This window comes from Sitodiplosis mosellana, unplaced genomic scaffold (genome assembly GCF_009176505.1).
Source record: "Sitodiplosis mosellana isolate CC-2019 unplaced genomic scaffold, AAFC_SMos_1.0 Smas_scaffold_6226, whole genome shotgun sequence".
NCBI lineage: Eukaryota > Metazoa > Arthropoda > Insecta > Diptera > Cecidomyiidae > Sitodiplosis > Sitodiplosis mosellana.
Genome location: NW_022601467.1, coordinates 22162674 through 22183229, shown reverse-complemented (window position 1 = coordinate 22183229; position 20556 = coordinate 22162674). Strand labels below are relative to the sequence as shown.

The 20556-nt window shown below is 35.8% G+C and overlaps 5 protein-coding genes across 6 annotated transcripts; 3 read left to right on the top strand and 2 right to left on the bottom strand.

Moving 5' to 3' along the window:
* The first annotated feature begins 979 nt into the window (after positions 1-979).
* Positions 980-7619, top strand: LOC129577755 (glucose dehydrogenase [FAD, quinone]-like). The gene is made up of 6 exons (XM_055465265.1): positions 980-1013; positions 1957-1980; positions 2363-2396; positions 4752-4911; positions 4973-6450; positions 6531-7619. Exons 1-6 carry the CDS (start codon positions 980-982, stop codon positions 6619-6621), a joined length of 1821 nt encoding a protein of 606 aa, XP_055321240.1. The 3' UTR covers positions 6622-7619.
* A 100-nt stretch (positions 7620-7719) lies between these two features.
* On the bottom strand, positions 7720-8972 carry LOC129578370 (protein lethal(2)essential for life). The gene is made up of 4 exons (XM_055466797.1): positions 8818-8972; positions 8283-8631; positions 7969-8188; positions 7720-7907 (listed from the first exon to the last, which is right to left on the bottom strand). Exons 2-4 carry the CDS (start codon positions 8627-8629, stop codon positions 7893-7895), a joined length of 582 nt encoding a protein of 193 aa, XP_055322772.1. The 5' UTR covers positions 8630-8631; positions 8818-8972; the 3' UTR covers positions 7720-7892.
* Positions 8973-9456: 484 nt separating this feature from the next.
* On the top strand, positions 9457-12371 carry LOC129578369 (uncharacterized). Its single transcript, XM_055466796.1, has 3 exons — positions 9457-10153; positions 10257-10358; positions 10445-12371. The coding sequence occupies exons 1-3, from the start codon at positions 10142-10144 to the stop codon at positions 10613-10615; spliced, it is 285 nt and encodes a 94-aa protein (XP_055322771.1). The 5' UTR covers positions 9457-10141; the 3' UTR covers positions 10616-12371.
* Positions 12372-13529: 1158 nt separating this feature from the next.
* On the top strand, positions 13530-17250 carry LOC129578367 (peptidyl-alpha-hydroxyglycine alpha-amidating lyase 2). The gene is made up of 6 exons (XM_055466793.1): positions 13530-14819; positions 14901-15013; positions 15172-15484; positions 15602-15789; positions 15942-16033; positions 16144-17250. The coding sequence occupies exons 1-6, from the start codon at positions 14475-14477 to the stop codon at positions 16362-16364; spliced, it is 1272 nt and encodes a 423-aa protein (XP_055322768.1). The 5' UTR covers positions 13530-14474; the 3' UTR covers positions 16365-17250.
* On the bottom strand, positions 17114-20345 carry LOC129578368 (2-amino-3-ketobutyrate coenzyme A ligase, mitochondrial). Of its 2 annotated transcripts, none has more exons than XM_055466795.1 (7): positions 20284-20345; positions 18822-19045; positions 18641-18742; positions 18352-18559; positions 18101-18281; positions 17579-17949; positions 17114-17500 (listed from the first exon to the last, which is right to left on the bottom strand). In XM_055466795.1, exons 2-7 carry the CDS (start codon positions 18825-18827, stop codon positions 17343-17345), a joined length of 1026 nt encoding a protein of 341 aa, XP_055322770.1. In that variant the 5' UTR covers positions 18828-19045; positions 20284-20345; the 3' UTR covers positions 17114-17342. The 2 variants fall into 2 exon arrangements, with proteins under 2 accessions (XP_055322770.1, XP_055322769.1); XM_055466794.1 differs by lacking the exon at positions 20284-20345 and adding an exon at positions 19494-20154.
* Between the last annotated feature and the right edge of the window lie 211 nt (positions 20346-20556).

Sequence of the window (20556 nt, the reverse complement as noted above, 5' to 3'; positions counted from 1 at the left end):
GATATTATTTCTTTTTGTAAGCCAGAAATTTCAATTTTTGATCCATTTTCATAACGTACGACACATTTGTGAAGAAAACAAAACACCTGAGATAAAATGAGCTAACTCGTTTAATCAAAATTTTGCACAATCGTTTTTCATTTTGTCGAATTACTCCGATTTTACCCAAATTAGGCCTTGATTTTTTCACGATGAGTACAATGGCCGCATGCGTTTTTCTATTCGGATGTGTGTAAGTGATTAATACGAATAGCAAAAGGACTGAAAGCGATTTATTAAATTCATTAATCTAAAATATCGATGCGATTATTACAGATATGTTTGCAAAAAACTAGTGTAGGGTACCACAAACAATAGAACATATATATACATAGCAATCGTTGAATGTCACAAACAAAAATGAGAAGCATCATATTTTTACCGCAAAGCATTTTTTATTAGAAAATCTATCAATAAGAGCGCGGACAAACAGAAACATTTAAAATAACGAATGAAAACCACAACAACAACAACAAGAACAACCAAGAACAACAACAAAAAACAACAAATATGATTCGAATGCATTTTTAATAAACCTTTAAATTTGTATTTCAATAATCAATGCATTTCATTTCATTTAATTTTTTCTCTTTCAAACTAAATATTTGTGTGCTTCTTCATTGGTACAGTTCCTGGGGGAAAATTTCACGGTATTCATTTTTTTCAAATATTCCCCTAGGCTACATTTCTTTTTTTTATGTTTAGGCGGTAGAAATATTTGGATGCTGAGAATTTGCAATGGGCTTTACTACCTAATTCGATGTTCGAATCTGATTTCATTTGATAAAGGAGCAGCTGCTGAATTTTCATGCTGTAATTGTTGAATTTGCTTCCGAATTTGTGCGAACTAGTGGATACAACTTCACATTTTTTGTATTTGTCCCTAGTATGAACTATCTGATCCATTTTGTGAGTATTCATGAAAATAATCATAAAACTCATGGGTGTTCCTGGTCTGAAATTGAAGGCCATGGGTAAGCAAGATTTTCTCAAATTGTTATTAAACCCTCTACTGACTTCATGCTATTTCCTCACCAAACACAAAATAAACGCACATGCGTCGCCATGTCATCCTGAAGGAACTGTCATTATATGTTTTGTTTTATGAACAAATGCCCAAATTCTGTCTACACTCTACAACAAAATATTCTCTTTCAAAGTGATTTCTTACATTCGACAAAATGGAAATCGTGAAAATGGACAGCATTGATGTGAAAGAGCACCTAGATTCAGCACCTCGAAATTCACGTAACAAATAAATTTTTCCAGAATACTACATCAAGAATGTACAAACACACCAAAAGGAACTAAAACAAGCGAATATTTGTAACCGTACATGAATTTTCTTGGAAATAATTTTCTTTTCATCTGAACTGGATTGATCGAAAAAATAAAGCAGTTAAGAACATAAAATATGAAAAAATGTTTGATCCACGGCGAATAAAAATAAGAAATGAATGATTTGAACCACAAAAAGGAAGTGAATCCTGTGGAGTAGATGAACCTGGCCTGTGGCCTAATTCATAAAAGAAACGAACGCTTTCTATCAAATAAGAAAACGATCGCGGATAAACAGAAACATTTAAAATAACGAATGAAAACCACAACAAAAAACAACAAATATGATTCGAATGCATTTTTAATAAACCTTCAAATTTGTATTAAAATAATCGAGGCATTTCAATTCGACGTTTGACTTTCAATTTAAACTTCATTTAATGAAATACTATAGTGGTGCAGCTGATGCATATTCCTGCTGAAATTGTTGAGTTCACTTCCGAATCCGTGGGGAATACAACTTTACATCTTTTGTATTTATTTCTAGCATGAAAAAATCAAATCAATATGCGCTTATTCTGCTGTGCTGATTTGTATCCATTTCGTGAATGTTCATGAAATTGATCATGAATTTCATAGGTGTTCAAGGTACTTATGGCCAAGGTAAGGAAAATTTTCTTAAATTTGTAAAGAAATAGTGGAATTTGTGTCAATTTTGCATCATATTATTACATACATTAAACAAGATATTGGAATATCATAAAATTGTGCATAATATTTGATTTTTCCTCAATGTTATTCATTTGGTGAAGATATCGATTATGATTTGCCACTGTTGTATAATGAACTTAGAAGCTACGTTTTGAAATGGTTTCGAGTTTTCCGCCAACGTGTCCATTGATTCTGAATTAAAATCTGCTTTTGTTCTATGAAATAAATCAAATAGTTGTAATTTTGCCTTCTTACGGATCTCTTCCCACATCCAAAAATGAATTAATTGCCCATGAATGCCCATTAATCATGATGTTGAATTTTAAATATACAGGGTGTAAAGAATTGCGTGCCAATATTTTAATCACGTATTGCTGGGGCCAAGATCTATCGAAAATTTAGGAAGCACTTTTCTGAATTCGGCCTCTATGCCAAAGTTTTGGCCATCGGCGAATTTTTGGCCGAAAATTCCTACTATGGCAAGACGGTCATATCTTAGGCTATTGCGTGCGTATTTTTGATCACAACTACATAATTATTGGCCTATTTGAAAGGTATTGATGTCCTTTTAGTGAGACTACATGAATTTCGTACAAAAATATCATTTGGCTCGGCCAGAATGTTTTGAAAAATCAGAAAAGTTGAAGAAAATAGTAATTTTTCTCGAAAAAATACGTTATTAACATATCATTTTCTAATTGAAAATGGAAAGAGCATACAATTTTAGGGTGGTATGCAAAAATCTGTATCTCAAATTTGTTTCTATAGGCCGCAATGCATCATCGAATTCAGTCCTCGTTGGCCTGTTTTTGATGTATAAAACAGCTAACTCATTCCAATATCAACACGACACATGAACCAATTTGGTTTTTGAGTTCATTCTTCTATGTGTTTTGTCTAAACACGATCGTGAAAAAAGTTCCGCGTGCATTTTGCACAAAATTCAAATTTGTTCATGTGTTGTGTTGATATTGGAGGGAGTTAACTGTTTCATACATCAAAAATCATTATGCTTGCAATTCAAGAATAAAAAAACAACCATACAAATATCACCTGTGAAAATTTCACCGGAGAAATTTTTTCATTTCACGGGGAACTTTGTACCTACCTTAACAGCAAAGATTTCTGAATTTCTTTGAAACTGTCACAAATCAATGCATATAACGGTTCGAATTAAAATCAGTATTCTACGCCAAACTTCATATTATTGAGTTGAGTTGTCTTTTAGCAATGAGTTCAAAGATAAGAAAATTCTGTCCAGACCGGCTCGAACAGTTCAGTTTGATACCGGGCGTTAGACACGGGATTTAAGATTTGTTAAGATTTATGAAGGTTCAAAAATATCCATGCCTATAAAAGTAGTGCGAAGAGCTATAGAGATTTAAGAAAGGTTGGTAAGGATCGTGCATAATTTCTAATCTGTTATTTTGACAGATTTAAAGATATCCGAAAACATTCGAACAGTTTTAGCTTATCCAACGGGTGGTTCGATGACAAAAATGTCCAACTTAAAAAAAGTACAGATAAATCCCGTGTATCTCCACTTGTATTGTTTTTTACATTGAAGGGCATTGCACGCACCTTAACATTTACAATACAAACTCAATGCGAGTGGAGACGCCTGATGAAAAATGGCACAGATTGCTAGTGCTAAGGTTTATCTGTACTTTAGTCCATCATAGCAAATTCGAAGTGTTTCTGTTTAATCAGCCACAGTTAATGTTAAAAATAAAGGGTATAGTGCACTAACGCAGCAAATGGACACTGATAAAAACAGAAAACACATGAATTGCTCATGTTAAAAGACATAAAGGATTATTATCGATGAAATCATGAGATTGTTTCTTATCATTCATCAAAAAACCAAACAAAAACTGTAGACATGATTCATCATTGCGTAAATTTGTCAAATAACATAGAAAAACAGAAGACAAAATGTCAACGAACTAGATTGCATCCACTAATCCAATTTTGGTGTTTTATTGGTCAGCTATTTTTGTAGCTATTTGAGTCGAAATTTCAGCTTTTTCAGCTATATTTGTTTTTTCGAAATTGAGTGGCAAACCTGCATATATTTAAACAGATCGTTCATGGTGGCTAAGTAAATGTGATATTTGAAACAAAATATGTTATCAGTTCAAATAAACAACATCAAAAATCTGGCTATACGAAACCAAATTGAGTGCAGTAACGTTTTAATCAAATCGGTAGCACACTTGAATAATTGAGTATAAAAGCTGATTTATTTGAACACGCATTTCATTAGAACAGTGTTTCTCTGTACTTCATCAGAACCTTCGTTTCTTATAGGGCAATTTATTTCTCCGTTGGATTAAGAAAGAGTCGATGATGTCGTGTCATCAAAATATACTTTCATCGCAGTGCAGTGTGCAAAGTGTTGGAACAGGAGCACAAATTTTTCTTAGTTTGATTCAAACAATTATAACCGCCCAATATGCCATTTCACCTGCTGAAATGTGGCCACGAGACTATGGGAAAATTGCAGTGAAAAAAGGTATTTCATGTTGAGTATGTATATGGCAAATACAGAATATGTGACCAAAGAACATCTAAACTGAGTCCACTGCGAACAACGTCTCTTTTACGCTAACAGCAATTCGTACACGAACGAGTCAGTGTGACAGTTGGCGTGAGCGAGACAAAGTTTGACAGCAAACAATTTGGTTATGACGGTTAAAATGTTCTTTCCCTTCTAATTGAAGTCCATTTCTTCCCAAATGCTTTCAAGGTCTTGGCGTCTACGATTTCATTGTGATCGGCGCAGGGTCGGGTGGATCAGTGGTCGCAAGTCGATTAAGTGAAAACCCGAATTGGAAAGTTTTATTGGTTGAAGCTGGAGGAAATCCACCAATAGAATCGGAGGTACAGAAGATCTGTCTTCATCTAATTAACATATATCAATCAGCAGCAAATTCGATTTCAGATTCCAAGTATGTCACTAGCCACCGAGAAAACGAAAATTGATTGGCAATTCCGTACAAGCTCAAATTCAGTATGTAAGGCTCAAAAATATATAGGGTGCGGTTGGCCGCAAGGAAAGACACTTGGTGGTACGTCTGCTATAAATCTAATGGTCTATGTCCGTGGAAATAAGGCCGATTTCGATGGTTGGTCGAATCAAGGCATTCCTGGTTGGGACTACGAAAGCGTTTTACCATACTTCAAAAAATGGGAACACAATCACAATTCTACATTCGTGAGCTACGATAATGGAAAATATCACAGCGCCAATGGCCCATTGAATGTTGATTCCTTCAGCGTGGATGGATCGGAATCATTTCAACAAATGTTCTTAGATGCTGCCGTTGAGTCGGGTAACAAACATATTGCTGACATAAATTCCGATGAAGGTTTGGGCTATGTGAAAGTGCAAGGATATTATTACAATGGAACTCGACAGAGTGCTGCCAAAGCGTTCTTGATTCCAGCGAAGGATCGAAAAAATCTACATATCATGAAACATACGTTCGCAGAAAAGATTCTGATAAAAAATAAGCGGGCGTATGGTGTGAAGTTGGTGTATAATGGAATGGGCGTTCACAAATTCAAAGCAATTGCACGAAAAGAGGTGATTGTTTCAGCTGGAGCAGTGATGAGCCCTCATTTATTGCTTCTATCTGGAATTGGGCCAGAAAAGCGATTGAAAAAGCTGGGCATTCCGATTGAAAGCAATGTAGCGGTTGGAGAAAATCTTTGGGATCATCCAATCATATTTCTTTGGTTTAAATTCAACCCAACAGCCATACCAGCTACAGCTCAACTTGATAGTATTTATAAATATGTAACTAGTAAGAGCGGTCCATTGGCTTCAATTGCAGTATCACGGTTATGTGGTTTCATAAATTCGGTCAATGGCACTGGAGTGCCCGACTTTCAAATCGGTTTCCTTTATATTCCATCAAATTCAACATCAGCACTGGAACTCGTCCTAGAAAAGTACAGTTATACCGATGAAATAAAACAAGCTTTACTCAATGAAATCAAAAGTCATGATCTAGCTATTGTAAGTCCAATTCAGCTGCATCAAAAATCTCGTGGTGTTATCAAATTATCAAGCGCCTCACCGAAGGATTATCCAATCATAAATCCAAGGTACTTCAACGAAGTAGAGGATATGGAAGCAATGTTGCGAGTGGTGAAACTGCAAGTCTCTTATCTCAATACGACTGCGTACAAGAACGGGGGTGGCCAATTTGTTGATTTGCCGATTCCAGAATGTAATGCGCTTGGTCGTGGCTCAGATGATTTCTATCGATGTTACATAAGATACCTAACTGCTTCCACATATCATGCAGCTGGCACTTGCAAAATGGGAAATTTTGCCACGGATCCGACGGCAGTTGTTGATCACCAATTGAACGTTCGAGGGATTAGCAACTTGAGAGTAGTCGACGCTTCAATGTAAGTCTCATGAGTGTTTAATACACACCATTTTTAATTCAATCCATTAAAAATCTGTCATATATATCTGAATTTTCTAGAATGCCAAACACCGTATCCGGAAATATCAATGCAGCTACTTTGATGGTTGGAGAAAAAGGTGCTGATCTAATTAAACAGACATATGCTTAATTTCATACGTAATTTGCGCTTGGTTGCATTTGATTGTTTACGGATAATATTGAGATGAACAGGAACGGTGACATTTAGGAAAATCGGAATCACAATATGTAATGTATACAATCCTATGCTTTGACGTTTGTCACAATATAAGCGCCACCAAGTCTATGGAAAATGAACTATGCAATACTATATGGAATGATGATGTTGAACGTTTGAACGTTTTCCGAGCGTTCAAATTGAATACATTGGACTTATACGAACAAAAGAATCATGGCACAGATGGCGCTTTATTTTATGCATTCCATACACATTGTGATTCCGGGAAAATAAAACAAAGAGTTATCAAGTATTTATATTTTGAGCTCATTTCAAATAAACTTTTTAAATATTCCATTTGGTCGTCGTTTTTGTTTTTACTTTTTCAATATTTTTGTGTGTCTTCAAATGTGAACGTTATTTCTTCTTTTTGTGTTCAAGTGATACTAGTCGTGGTGTATTTTCGAGTGATTATTTTTACTGCTTAATTCGTCATTTCTGATTTCATTCATAAAATGGGCAAAAAAATGTCAATGCCAATTTGAGCAAATGCGCTTCAACCAATCGAATGATACGATCAAAGCAAATTTTTATGGCAAAGTCCACTAAATTGAAGAAGGTCAATGGAAGGTATTGCAACGTTATTTTCAATGTTGATAGCATAAGTTTGGGCGTTTTTCGTCCGATAAATATTTTGTATGCAGAAAAAATGTCGAGTAATGCAATGAGGAACACCTTTTGTTTACGTTGGCAAGCATCCAATTTATCATTTGGACACCACCTATCGTGTTTACATTCGTCCGATTGAGTCGTTCCGTTGGAATTTCGCCACCAATGGACTCGAAAAATAATATCGAATTGAGTATTGTGTTGGTGGCGATAGGAATTTCAGCCGTTTGCTTGTGGAGTGAAGAAATCAGAGTTGCTGAAAGTTATGTCAATAATTATTCTATTCGTCTGTCAAGCTACTAACCATCGATCCACCAATGGAATGTTGTTTAATTTTCCCATTCGTCAGTTCTTGGTGGTGGTGTTGGGGTTTTTTTGTGCCAAAAATTCAATATAAACGACTTTGTTTTGATCTATTTGATTGTGTATATTTTCATAAAAAATGATTGTGCATGTTTTTGTTTTCTTTTATAAAAGTCCTAAACATAGATTTAAAAAAATTGAAACAATTTTGACCATAATTTACATGTTCTAAGCCTCCACACAATAACAAGGCTTATTGATATTATGACACTCTATGGTAGCCCAACCTGAAAATAATGGTTTCAAATACGTAAGTTGTTCAGATGCTTGGTTAAGAATTTATTCAACTTTTGAGCTTTCGCTGGCGGCTTCTTTCTTTGCTTCTTCTTCTTTCTTTGATGGGCCGGTTTGTGTGATTGGCACAACGCGTTCTGTGTTGACTGGTTCCACTGGTTTGCGGGCAGCTGTGATGGTCAGGACACCGTCTGAGGACAATGATGATTGAACATCGTTGGGGCTCGTGTTGGCTGGCAAGTTATAACGACGTGTGAACTGTCGTGAAATGTAGCTAAAATTTGAAAAAAAGAAATTGGCATATGATTAGATGATTTGCAAATTTGGCTTCGTTGAAAGTGTTATGGTTGCAATGCAATTGCACTTACCCGTGCTCATCAGCTTTTTCTTCGTGTTTGCCTTCAACAACAACGAATTTGTCTGTGGTCTTAACGGTAATTTCGTTTGGTGTAAATTGTTGAACGTCCAAAATGACTTGGAATTTGTCGTTGTCAACGTTCAATGTTGATCCTGAACCTTCGCGTTTCAAGTTATTTGTTCTCCATGGGCGAACGTATCCACTGCGGAGCACCGATGGTGTTGGATTCCAGAATGAGGAGAGTAAATCGTCACGACGCAATCCAGTGCCAAATTCTTGGTCCAACAAGCGTGATGAACGGAATGGGCGATCAAAGTCATCCCACCAGTCGCGGAAAGAAAGCGGAACAATCGACATTTCTATGGGAAAACAAAACAATTCACAATGAAACAACTGTATTTGAAGAGCACTGGGGTTTTTCTATATCTCTCTCTCTGAACAAGAACTGCCACCAATTTATTCAATGAAATTCTTTCTATTTTCGATTCGGAAACGAAGAAACATAAAACTAGCGGAAGAAACTGTATCGTAGTGAAATCACTTACTGTTTGATATTTTTGAGTGTTTAAGCTTTGAATGAGAATCAAATACTACTTGAATTTTCGTTCTCACCGCCAATTTATATATCGTTATGAATTTTCAATTTTTTCCGACGCATTCTAAAAACAGAACGACTGACACCGTGTGGGCTATGTGTTTTTGCGCGCGCGATCTGTGTAATCATGCTTTTTTCAGCCTGCTGATGCTCGGCAGCTCTCGTCAGCGGCTGAATCAAACACCGTTTTCATATTAGTCATCATTTTACATTTCTTGGGTGGCTGTTTTCATTCGCATCACATCATTACTTGCGGTCATATTCAAAACAAAATACAAACACACATATACACACCGAAAAAATGAAGATGAAATATTTCTAGAAATTGCTAATGATGAAAGTTTAATTCAGTACATTTTGTTGGCTAAAAATAAACTGCCACCTATAAATAGAGGTGAAATAAAAGTAACTTCGAAATTCTCTGATGTAAAACGGTGTGAACCTTCAGTTTGAACGTGTAATTGGTTTTGCCTTGTCATCTGTTTGGAATGCTTTCATTGCTGCTCTTCATTTTCTCTTGCTCTCATCATCATCATAATTATCTTGGTGGACATGCACACTTGTTTGACTCACCGCGAAAAAGGTTGTGCTCGAATGTTCGATCATCACGCATCGCGCATTCATAAATCAACAAACAAACAAAAACGAAACGTAAACAGATTGTAACGCATTCAGACGAGCCGGAATGAAAACCGTTTGAAATTCGGTTGTCATTTGGTTGTGTTGGCTGCGTATGTCAACGAAATTTACAACGCATTAACGTCATCGCTGCGCATATAACAACAACACCCACGTCCGCATTTCGGTCGCATCATAGAAAGAAGATGTGTAAAGTTTTGCGACCGAATGAATTGGAAAAAAGACTGAAACATCTGTAAATCTCGTTTTCGCACATGCAAAACAAGACATCAAACCACATGTACACAACACAATTTCTCCTTCTCGCTCAAAATCGCTTGTTGATTGCTCTCACTCTTTGCACTCTCCAATATACTACTATGTACATGAACTTTGAAATAAAAACAATACCACTAAATTTACCCAAATAAGTTTTCATACACAAATTGCTCGCAATAACAATAAATTGGTGAAAATTCGCGGGGCGAACACACATATACAACGAAAATTTATTGAGCTTTCGGAAGCGACATACAAAAAAAGTATCAACATATTTGTTTGGTGTGATTTTTACCATTGGTTTTTCATTTCTTTCCGACTAACATTTGACTTTAGTTTTTCATTTAAAAAAAAAGAAGAACAACAACTAAAACATCATGTATCAAATGGTGAGTGACAAACCCAAATCTGTTCTTATTTTTCTGTCGTTGGTTTTGATGAATGAAAAAAGCTTCATACGTGTGTTTTTTTTTCCTCCTTCTGTTACTTTAGATGATTCGATTGTTGGCCATAATTTGTTTGGTTGGATGCATTGAATCGCGACTGGTGAAGCGCAGCTATTCGGATCAAAGCGTTCGTGGATACTTGACAGAGGTGAGGAGATTTTACAATTTTTTTTATGGCAAATTAGTGCATGATTGAAGGTTTATGATTTTTCATGTGATATTTTTCATTAACAGCGGGTGTGCTGGTGGAATGAAGTGTGTAAAGAGGAATTTCAACAGTTGTTCCGTTGCAAGTGCCCTGTTTATTCGTACTGTCGATCGCCTGGACGATATTATAACGCATACTGCACCATGACAAACACTGGATACATCTGGACACAACCGGCATGGGATTGGGTTCCCTGATCAAAGCATCCAAATCGTGTGTGAAACACACGAAACAAGCACATTCCGAAGTAAACACCTCCGGTTTGGCATCACATCACAAACACTCATACATGCAACACAAAAACATTCATTCACAAACCAAACCAAACCAATGTTCCGGGTATGGAGATAGGTAAAAAAGACAGGAAGAAAGAAAGAAAGGGAGAAAGACAGCGGAAGCGATTGTAGGCAAATGGAAATTGACACGAAATTTAATACTGCCCTTAATTTAGCGTTAAGCGAAAATCAAAACGATACCAACATATTGGCAAATAAGGTTCCTAGCAAACAGAAAATCCTTGCCCAATTTTTAAAAACTTCGAAAGTTGCTGAACTAATAATCAAAAAACCATAGCCGAAATTAAAATGTATTGATTGGCCTACGGTTTGATCGAAATGTGTAACTCAATCAAATCAAAATCGATTTTTTGGCGACAATTTAAATGATTTTTCTGTGTCTGCAAGCCAAAAACGCACATGATCATTTCCAAAAGAGAGGAAAATTAAAAAAATTATTCCTTTTGTTACTATCAAAATGGCCTACACACATTGTAAACCAATTGAATATGCATATAAATTCAAACTAGATAGAAAAAAAAATCAAAAAGCATCAAACTATGACTGATGCTCCACCGTTCATTCCGGAAGTAAGATGTGTACTTTTATTTTGGTTAATATTGGAAAATGAAACCAATACATACGAGAGTCTTCTTCTAATTTCTAAGGGCTTCCAATGAAAAGACAACACACAATACAATATAAAAGACCTTTTTTATTAGAAGTTATTATTATAGAGAATGTTGTAAAGTCATATGTTCATAAAGTATGTCTCGTAATGAGTGGGAGAAAAAGGCGCAGGCACAATTCTGCCGAACGGAGACAAAATGGACAACCCAAACATAAGCTTTATGAAAAAAATGTCTGTACGAATGAAAATGAAATATAAATATTATATATGAAATTTATTTAAGTAAATTGATCGATGGGCGACGGAAAATGTCAGTTTCGAAGCCTTTTTGACATGGTGTTTGCAAAAAAAAAACATATTGTATATTGAATGTTGTTATATAGTACAGTGGAAACGTTGCAATAACGTAGTAAAAACCCAAAAATATAGCGAGAAAAAAAACAGTTCAGTTAGTCGAATAATAATAATAAAAATGAAGCGGATTTTTTTCTGTTGTATCTTACTAAGTTATACAATTTTCATTGATTTGTTGAGAATAGCGGCAACGTAGCGCAAACTGTAGCATCGCGTGAGTGCAAATTAAAATGAAAGAACAAACAGAATGAGCAACAATAAAAAGTGAATCATGAAAAAGGTCAGCCAGAGATGAGAATGATGGTTTTAGTGCAATCATTTGTGAGACCTAGGACACGCGCTTTTATTATTCTCGTTCAATACTCTTCCTTGCGACACCATTTATTCTCAACAAATCGCCGCTACATTTATTGTTAAAATAGACATAATTTTGATGGGCCACTTGAATGCAATCGAGAATAACGAGAAGCAAGAGAAATAACGACAATTTAAGCAGAAAATGGGGTTTACTAAGAGCATAGAGGAATTCATTTCGAAAAAGAAGAAGAAAATGAGATATTCGCGACATTTCTTGCGATTAAACACAAAATACTCTTATCTATCGACAATTATTATCCATTGCATTCTTGAGCTAATTCAATGTTATATCTGTGTTGATTTGGTGACATAATAAACGGATTAATACAAATAAAACATATTTTGTTCAATATCAAAAGCTCAACCTGATTAATGCATACGGCGTACATTTCAGAGGAAGGAAAAGAAGAGAACAAAAACGGTGGCTGTATATGTTTTATTTCTTCTCTCGTTTCTGAATGAAAACGATAGAACAACGATGTGTGTATATACATATGATGAATATGGGTAATTCAATTCTATTAAATCCAATGACACGATGCAGTCGTTCCATTGATGATTGATGCAAATCGCATTTGATTGAAGACAGTTTAAAGGCGTGTGCTGCATGTGGAATAATGTCGCTCCGAATGTGTTTGTTGGGAAAAAAAAGAAGTGTAATGAATACGGTTGAACGTTGTATACACAAGGATGTAAATTAATAGTAATTACAATACCGGAATGCTTGTTATGATCTCGTCATGCAAAAGCCGACGTTTCTTTCTCAATCCTCACAATTACTTCGGCATGGGCCGATAAATTAAACCGTTCCAAACGCCTATATTCCTTGGTTGGTCTCATTGTTGATTCTGGCATCTTCATATTCTACATCGGTGTATGTGTTTTGCCCACTATTTTTTTCTTTCTTTCTTCGTCCGTATCATTAGGCTGGATACAATTACTACGAATACACAATTCTTTCCATGGCAATTGTAATAAATTCGCGTTAATTTTCTTGGAATTTCGTTTGTGACAAACGTAATTATTTCCCAAGAATTTTTCGTTTAATTCATTCATCGGTTTTGCGTTGTAAATCTACATGGTTGTGCCTTTCCATATCAAAACTTTCTTCTTGAAGATTCTCCTCTTGCCAACGACGAAATTTTTCAATGAAATCGACAAATATTCGGATAATTTATTCAATGAAGACAAAAGTCGACATGAAGCATCATCGTAATCAATCCAAAAATTGATTGTGTTAATGGGTGGTGATTTGCTGCCAGCCTACTCATAATATAGAATGAATGCTCTTATTTTCTTATTCGTCTTCCATTTTTCCCCTCTCTCCCTCTCTCTCTCTCTCATCTCATCTCACAAATTCTCATGAATGATTCAAAGCGGCCGCACGAACGAACCAACCAACGAACAAACAAAATACACACAATAGTTACTGCGTCTGTTGTGTTGGTTTGCTGAACACTTATCGTTATACTTTGTTTTCTATGCTTTTGCGTTGTCGCAAGCATTTTATATGTGCACGTAAGAATATTTCGCCGTCGTCGTCGTCGTCGTCGTCGTCGTATCCGACGACAACACTCAAAACTTGTGGAAATCGTCATATCATGTCAAACACGAGAAGAGAATTAATCAATATGCAGCGACAGCTTCTGCGCAAATACATTTTACAAAAAAAGGAAGGCACACTCAAAAAGACACACAAAACATACAAATCCCCAATGTACGATTTTTCAATGTTCGATGCGCGCGTACGTCCGATTCCACAACATCGCCGATAATATATACTACAATAAACTTCTGAATTGGATTTTTTTTTGTTCTATCCAACTGGTTTCTTCTTTTCCATTACATATCGTACTGTAGCGAATAACAAAAGAATCGAAAGCGCATAGAACATATGTTTCGAAAGTTGTTTACATGTCGCAATAATCGATAGCAAATTGAGTCATACAAGCTGCTGAAATTTCAACTCCCTGCGTGTGTGTGTTTTATTCCGGAGATTTTTTTCCAGTTTAGCATCATCGCAGAGTTTTTATGGTTTTGTAAACGATTCACTCGAAGTAAAAAAAGCAAATTTATTGCGGTGTGTATCTAAAGTTGCAATAAATTGTTCGTGAAAAGTGCGAGAGAATCAGAATCGTTGAATAAAATCGAAAGAAAAGTGTATTCGCTTATCAACTGTGAGATAGACCGACCGACGTGTGCCTGTGGTTTTGTGCTATTTGGTGATTCATTTGAAAGAATAAAAACGAATTGAATGTTGCATATGTTAGCCACAATCTTTGATCGCAAGCACAATTTCCTTTGATTCGGAAATTTTACAAACGGCCCACACGCTTACATTCAACCATAAGCATCCGTGTTTAATTCAAACTTGTTTTGTGCGAATTTCAATTTCGGCTTGATTTTTGGTTGGAAGTTAAAAACCGATTTGTCGGAGAAATGGTTTCAGGGTCGGCTCTTGAATTTATTTTTGTTGTTTTACTTTGTGCATCGTTGCGATGTAACTTCGTTGAAACGCTGCCATCTTTTCTACAAGACGAACAACAGCAAGCCGAACAACAGGCTGAAGCGATTAGTGAACGATTTTTCGATGAAGTTCGCCAATTGTTGGAACAGAAAATATCATCGGAAGCAGCTGCTGCGGTCGAACTGGACACCACAACAACGGAATCACCGCCAATCGTGAACGCCGATGAACGTTTCATTGAAACGACCGTTTCGCCAGCCATCGATGAAAAATTGAAGGACAATTTGCCAGCGGTCATGCCACCGAAACCGACACAGGTCAGTTTTTGACAAATGACATACGATTCGCTTGGACGAATTTCGTTTCTAATAATTGTTCGGTTCTCTGTTCAAAATCAGGTGGCTGATTGGCCAAAACTTGATTTGCGCTTAGGTCAAGTGGTGGCTGTTTCGATTGGTATCGACGGCCATCCGGTAATATTTCATCGTGCTGATCGAATTTGGACTGATGAGTAAGTAACCAATCAACATTTATATAGCGTGAGCCATTATCAACAAACAGCCTCCATTAACTCATATGTTTCTCTACCTACCTCCCTTCCTCCCTCTCTCTCTCTCTCTCTCTCTCTCTCTATCTCTCTCTCTCTCTCTCTTTCTGCCTTTTATTAAGAACATTCAATGAGACGAATCATTACCAGTTGACGCACATTGGACCAATTGATGTTGATACAATTCTAAAATTGGACGCTGCAAATGGAAAAGTATTGAATTCATGGGGTGCATCGTTGTTCTTCTTTCCACATGGCATGACAATTGACCATCACGGTAACATATGGGTGACAGATGTTGCACTGCATCAAGTGTTTAAATTCAAACCAAAATCCCGATACCCGTCCATTACAATCGGAAGACGCTTCCAGCCAGGTTCAATACCAAGTCAACTGTGTAAACCAACAGCTGTTGCTGTTGCGACTACGGGCGAGGTACGCATTTACTTGATAACTACTCATCGATTACTTGTATCAACATAGAACATTGATATTATTTATCGTTCACATACAAGAACTGATTAACGTAACAATATTCTCGCTCTAAAACAGATATTTGTTGCCGATGGTTACTGCAACAATCGAATATTGAAATTCAATGCGGCTGGACGAATTTTGCGTGTTATTCCACAACCACCTGAATTTTTGTCACTTCAAGTTCCACATGGATTAACCCTGCTCGAACATTTAGACTTGATATGTATCGCAGACAGAGAAAATATGCGCGTCGTTTGCCCGAGGTAAACGCAAATCATTTTAAAAAAATAATTTAGATCAATTGCTAAACCATATCGATTGGGTTTTTAGTCCAAAAAAATAATAATTCAATTTCTCCGTAGACAAATGATAATTAGTGAATTGAACAAATTTATTTGCTTGTTACAAATTGTAGAGCCGGACTCAAAACATCATTGGACGAAGGAACACCAGCGGCTACGATACAAGAACCTGACTTGGGTCGAGTATTTGACGTTGCAGCGTTTGGTAGGTTTTTTTTTTTCATTTTACTTAAGAGATTCTGTTTATAGTGGTGATAAATCGCTTCCTATCGGAATTGAAAAAATTTAATTGCGACCAAAAACGCACAATTTCAGGTAACTTTGTTTACGCCATAAATGGACCAACATCGCAAATAATTCCAGTTCGCGGTTTCACCATTGACCCGATGACCGAACAAATCATCGATCACTGGGGTGGTTTTGAGAATCCGCACACAATTGCCATTTGCCCGAATGGATCAGCCATGTATGTAGGAGAAATTGGACCAAATCGACTAACGAAATTCACTCTGCAAAACAGCAGTTCCCTGAACTAAGTGGAAAAATGATACGATGAGCTTACAATCTACGCACACACCACAACTTCTCCCTCTTTCTCATCAAACATAAATTTAATTAATATAAAACATTCCACTAGAAATGACCAGCTAAAATATTACAACAACAACAACAACAACAACAAAAACAAACATAAATATTTCATACAATTTCTCTTTTTTTCCATTTTTCCTTGAAAATCGTTGAATTCCTTAAAATGTTCCGTTTCTGCCTATTTTTTGAGATATTTACAGTTATTATATACTAAATAAAACAAAAAAAATACCATTCCAAATATTCTTATCAAACTGGCATTAAGACAGCACAAAGTAATAAGGAATTTCGAACTAATAATAAATGAAAAAAAAAGTTTTTTACAATATAATGTAAAATTTTCATACCAAAATATTTGTAGAAATGAATAAAAAAAATGAAGAAAAATGGAAGTCATCGCGTTGAATACGACGAATTGTGTACAATAAAAAAAAAACAAATAAAACGAAGAGAATTTTTTTTTCTCAAGTGTACATTGAACAAGTGGTGGGCACAATAACATTTAGTATCGCCAAAAAAAATTGTGAACGAAAGAAAATGCAAAACCGATCAGCTACAGGAAATCCATAACAGCATTCAACCTGTTCTTTTGAAGTAGAATAACAAACACATTCCTTGTGATGTTGAACCGAAAAATTCCAAGGACTTTACACAACAAAAAAACACTTGAATAACGAATTGAAAAGGAAAAACATGAGGAAAAACAAACCTATTTAATTTTAATGGATATATACATAAATTAGAAGATTTTTTTTCTTTGAATAATTAAAAGAAAAGTGTACATTATTAATCTCATTTCGGCCATAATTAAACTGAAAAACCAAAACAACATTGATGATATTTTAAAAACAATCTCATTGGAATCATTTCATTTCTTTGTTTCAACATTTTTTGTGCTCTGAATGTTCTTTTTCCCGATATTTTTATGGTATCACTTGCAATTGTCGGCCGACCTCAATGAAAGCATCAACGCATTGGTCAATTTGTTCAGTGGTATGGGCCGCCGATATTTGAACACGAATACGAGCTTTGCCCTTTGGAACAACCGGATAACTGAAGCCAATCACATATATTCCCTTCTCTGGAAACAAAAGGAAATGTAAAATGAGCAAATTGGTTTGAAATGTTTCATTACTGTTGATAAATGGTTAGTATTTACTTAGCATTTCATCGGCGAAAACATTAGCCAATCTTGCTTCTCCCAGCATCACAGGGCAAATGGCGTGATCAGCACCGGAAATGGTGAAACCAGCCGCAACCATTTTGCTACGGAATCGTTCGGTATTGCTTTGAACTCGTTGCGGATATTCCGATGAATGCATCAGCAAATCGATAACTTTGCTAGCACTTGCCACGACCGCCGGCGGTAAGGTGTTCGAAAACAGATATGGGCGAGATTTCTGTTTTAGCAAATCAATCAATTCGCTTGGGCCAGTTGTATAGCCACCAGCAGCGCCACCCAATGCTTTGCCTAGTGTTGAATTTATTATATCAACACGACCTTTCATGTTGAAGAACTCTTCCGTACCTCTGTAGAAAACAGAACAAAAATTGTATTTCCGATGCTTTGAAATGATTGTTCAGAATGAAAGAATGAAATCTTGATATCAAATATGTTCTTTTTCCCATCGTTATTCGTCAATTTGATCGTTATTTATTTTATCAAATGTAAAATGCCAACCTGCCGGTCTTTCCAAAGAATCCAGTGGCATGACAGTCATCGACGAATGTTAGAGCATTGTATTTATCAGCTAAATCACAAATTTTATCCAACGGTGCTACGTTTCCATCCATTGAAAATACACCATCCGTGACAATCAACTTGATGCGTCCATTTGATGATCGCAATTTCTCTTCCAAATCTAATGACAAAATACAACAAATCATTCTTGATCAAATTGAAACCGTCCTCGCGTAGAATAAAATTCAAACCTTCCATATTTCGATGCAAATAGCGTTGTTTTTGTGCCTTGCACAATCGAACGCCATCAATGATCGATGCATGATTGAGCTCATCGGAGAAAATGGCATCTTCAGGTGTTAGGATGGCTTCGAAAATGCCGGCATTCGCATCGAAGCATGACGCATACAAAATGGTGTCCTCACGTTCATGAAATTCCGACAATTTCCGTTCCAAATCCTGAAACCATCAATAAAACATTATTCGAAATGAAAAAAATGAGATTCGACTTTAATTTAATCACAACATTCAATCACGTACTTTGTGAATGGTTTGAGTACCGCAAATGAATCGCACCGAGCTCAATCCGGATCCATATTTTTCGAGGATTTGCTTGCTAAACTGAACCACCTCTTTGTTGTTCTGAAAAATAAGAAGAAAAAAAAACGATTAGAAATTTATCGATAAAATTTCATCTAATTTTCATCGATTTTGCACTCACCGACATGCCCAAATAGTTATTGGCGCAAAAATTGACAACGCTCTTTGATGATCCCTCGATCTTGATGATGGTTTTTTGTGGCGATGAAATGACTCGTTCATTTTTGTACGTTCCGGCTGCATGAATTTCATTCACTTGCTTTTGTAAAATTACGCGAAAATTTTGAGCGGCCACAGTTGATGATTTCCTTTGAGTGTGGACAATCTGGCATCCTACACTTGACACTGCAAACACAAGTAAATTAAATTTCATTTATTCGTACAAAGAGCAAAGATGATGATGAAGCGAGCCTTTGGATTGACAAACGGAAAATTCCATACAAAGATTGTCTTATTAATTTTTATTAGAATATCCGGCGGTTGCGAACGTCAACCTCTTGACTTGGAACGTGTGTGTAATGGTTAAACGAATTGAAGTAAGTTTCTGAGGCGTGCACACAAAATGCCATTAAATATGCATGATATAAGTTTTAATGTGATGAAAGCGAGTGAAAGATCGATATTATAATAATTTAATGAACACAAATCGACGTTTATGATCGATTGATTATTCAAGATCGGTGTGTGATGTGATTCAATAGGCCAATGAATTCAAATGTGAAAATAAAACTGAACAGTAGCAAATCAATAAAAGCAAAACCGTGTTACAGCAAGAAAACCAATTTCCTCTCACATTTTATCAATGCAAACATGATGTTTATCACCGTTTTCTTTTCCTGTTATGCACAAAAATCGTGTGAAAATAAACTGTATGACTCAAACAAATTTCTTCTCCGTGAAAAAATGCGCTCGTTTTTTTTCTGTTTCTTCTGGTTGTTGTCTCACTGTTGTTTTTATCATATATGATTTCTGACTGAATGCAATTGGAATTGATCTATGTCTGAGCCTTCGGTTGTTTGATGCGAATCACAGTTCGCAATAGTGCTGACACAATGTGCGTCAAAATCGCAAGTATAAACATAAGCACCGATTGACGATGAACTTTTGCCGGGCCCATTATTTAATACTGGACAATAGTCTTTCCGCAATTTCACGTTGATTGAATTCAAGACAACCGAATCTTAATAGAACACTATGATCACAATTATGTCAGAGAAAGAGACGCGTTTGCAACAATAGCTGCTATTCACAGAAACAACGACTGTTCTTTATGGCCTGCGCTCAGTTGTATGAGCATATACTAAAGAAAAATACATTGTGATCATTTGTCGTCAGTTAAACAGTATAATAAAAATGAAATCAAATTATCTATCTCTAAAAATATTTTCGGAGGTTTTTTCAAGTGTTCTTCTCATCTCCTTCCTTTTTCACAGTTGAGATCGAAATGTGCCGGCATTCTAGCTAATAATAAATACAAGCGGGTAATAAATGTTGAAAATATCACAAACATTTAATTCAATGATAATAATGAAAGTGATGAAAGCTCTTTTTTGCGTATCTAACTGTGGCTTCAAAATACAAACCTTTTTGCTATTTCGGTATATGCAGACAATTTCAAATATTTTACACTTTACTTTAACAGAGAGTTTTCTTTTTGACAGTGAAACGTCATGGATTGAGTGCATTGAGTGCGTTCAAAGCTATACGCATTTTTCTTCGTTGAGCTAAATATAAATTTGAAATCTAGAATGCATCTTATATGTTCATACTTGAAATCGTTCCAATTTCATTAATTTCATTTTCTAAGTACGGTTAAATCATTTTTGACTATAGTTATAACTTATACCTGAATGATC

What these genes read in the sequence shown, in the direction of transcription:
- LOC129578367 (XM_055466793.1), top strand. Translation starts at nt 14,475, where the DNA reads ATGGTTTCAGGGTCGGCTCTTGAATTTATTTTTGTTGTTTTACTTTGT. An exon ending in ATGCGCGTCGTTTGCCCGAG is followed by an intron (nt 15,790 to 15,941) that starts GTAAACGCAAAT and finishes TACAAATTGTAG; the next exon opens with AGCCGGACTCAAAACATCAT. An exon ending in ATTTGACGTTGCAGCGTTTG is followed by an intron (nt 16,034 to 16,143) that starts GTAGGTTTTTTT and finishes GCACAATTTCAG; the next exon opens with GTAACTTTGTTTACGCCATA.
- LOC129577755 (XM_055465265.1), top strand. Translation starts at nt 980, where the DNA reads ATGGGTGTTCCTGGTCTGAAATTGAAGGCCATGG. An exon ending in TCTGAAATTGAAGGCCATGG is followed by an intron (nt 1,014 to 1,956) that starts GTAAGCAAGATT and finishes TGAATTTCATAG; the next exon opens with GTGTTCAAGGTACTTATGGC. An exon ending in ATCCACCAATAGAATCGGAG is followed by an intron (nt 4,912 to 4,972) that starts GTACAGAAGATC and finishes ATTCGATTTCAG; the next exon opens with ATTCCAAGTATGTCACTAGC.
- LOC129578368 (XM_055466794.1), bottom strand. An exon ending in GTACTCAAACCATTCACAAA is followed by an intron (nt 18,560 to 18,640) that starts GTACGTGATTGA and finishes TGATGGTTTCAG; the next exon opens with GATTTGGAACGGAAATTGTC. An exon ending in TTTGCATCGAAATATGGAAG is followed by an intron (nt 18,282 to 18,351) that starts GTTTGAATTTTA and finishes TTTTGTCATTAG; the next exon opens with ATTTGGAAGAGAAATTGCGA.
- LOC129578370 (XM_055466797.1), bottom strand. Translation starts at nt 8,629, where the DNA reads ATGTCGATTGTTCCGCTTTCTTTCCGCGACTGGTGGGATGACTTTGAT. An exon ending in GAAAAAGCTGATGAGCACGG is followed by an intron (nt 8,189 to 8,282) that starts GTAAGTGCAATT and finishes TTCAAATTTTAG; the next exon opens with CTACATTTCACGACAGTTCA.
- LOC129578369 (XM_055466796.1), top strand. An exon ending in TTCGTGGATACTTGACAGAG is followed by an intron (nt 10,359 to 10,444) that starts GTGAGGAGATTT and finishes TTTCATTAACAG; the next exon opens with CGGGTGTGCTGGTGGAATGA.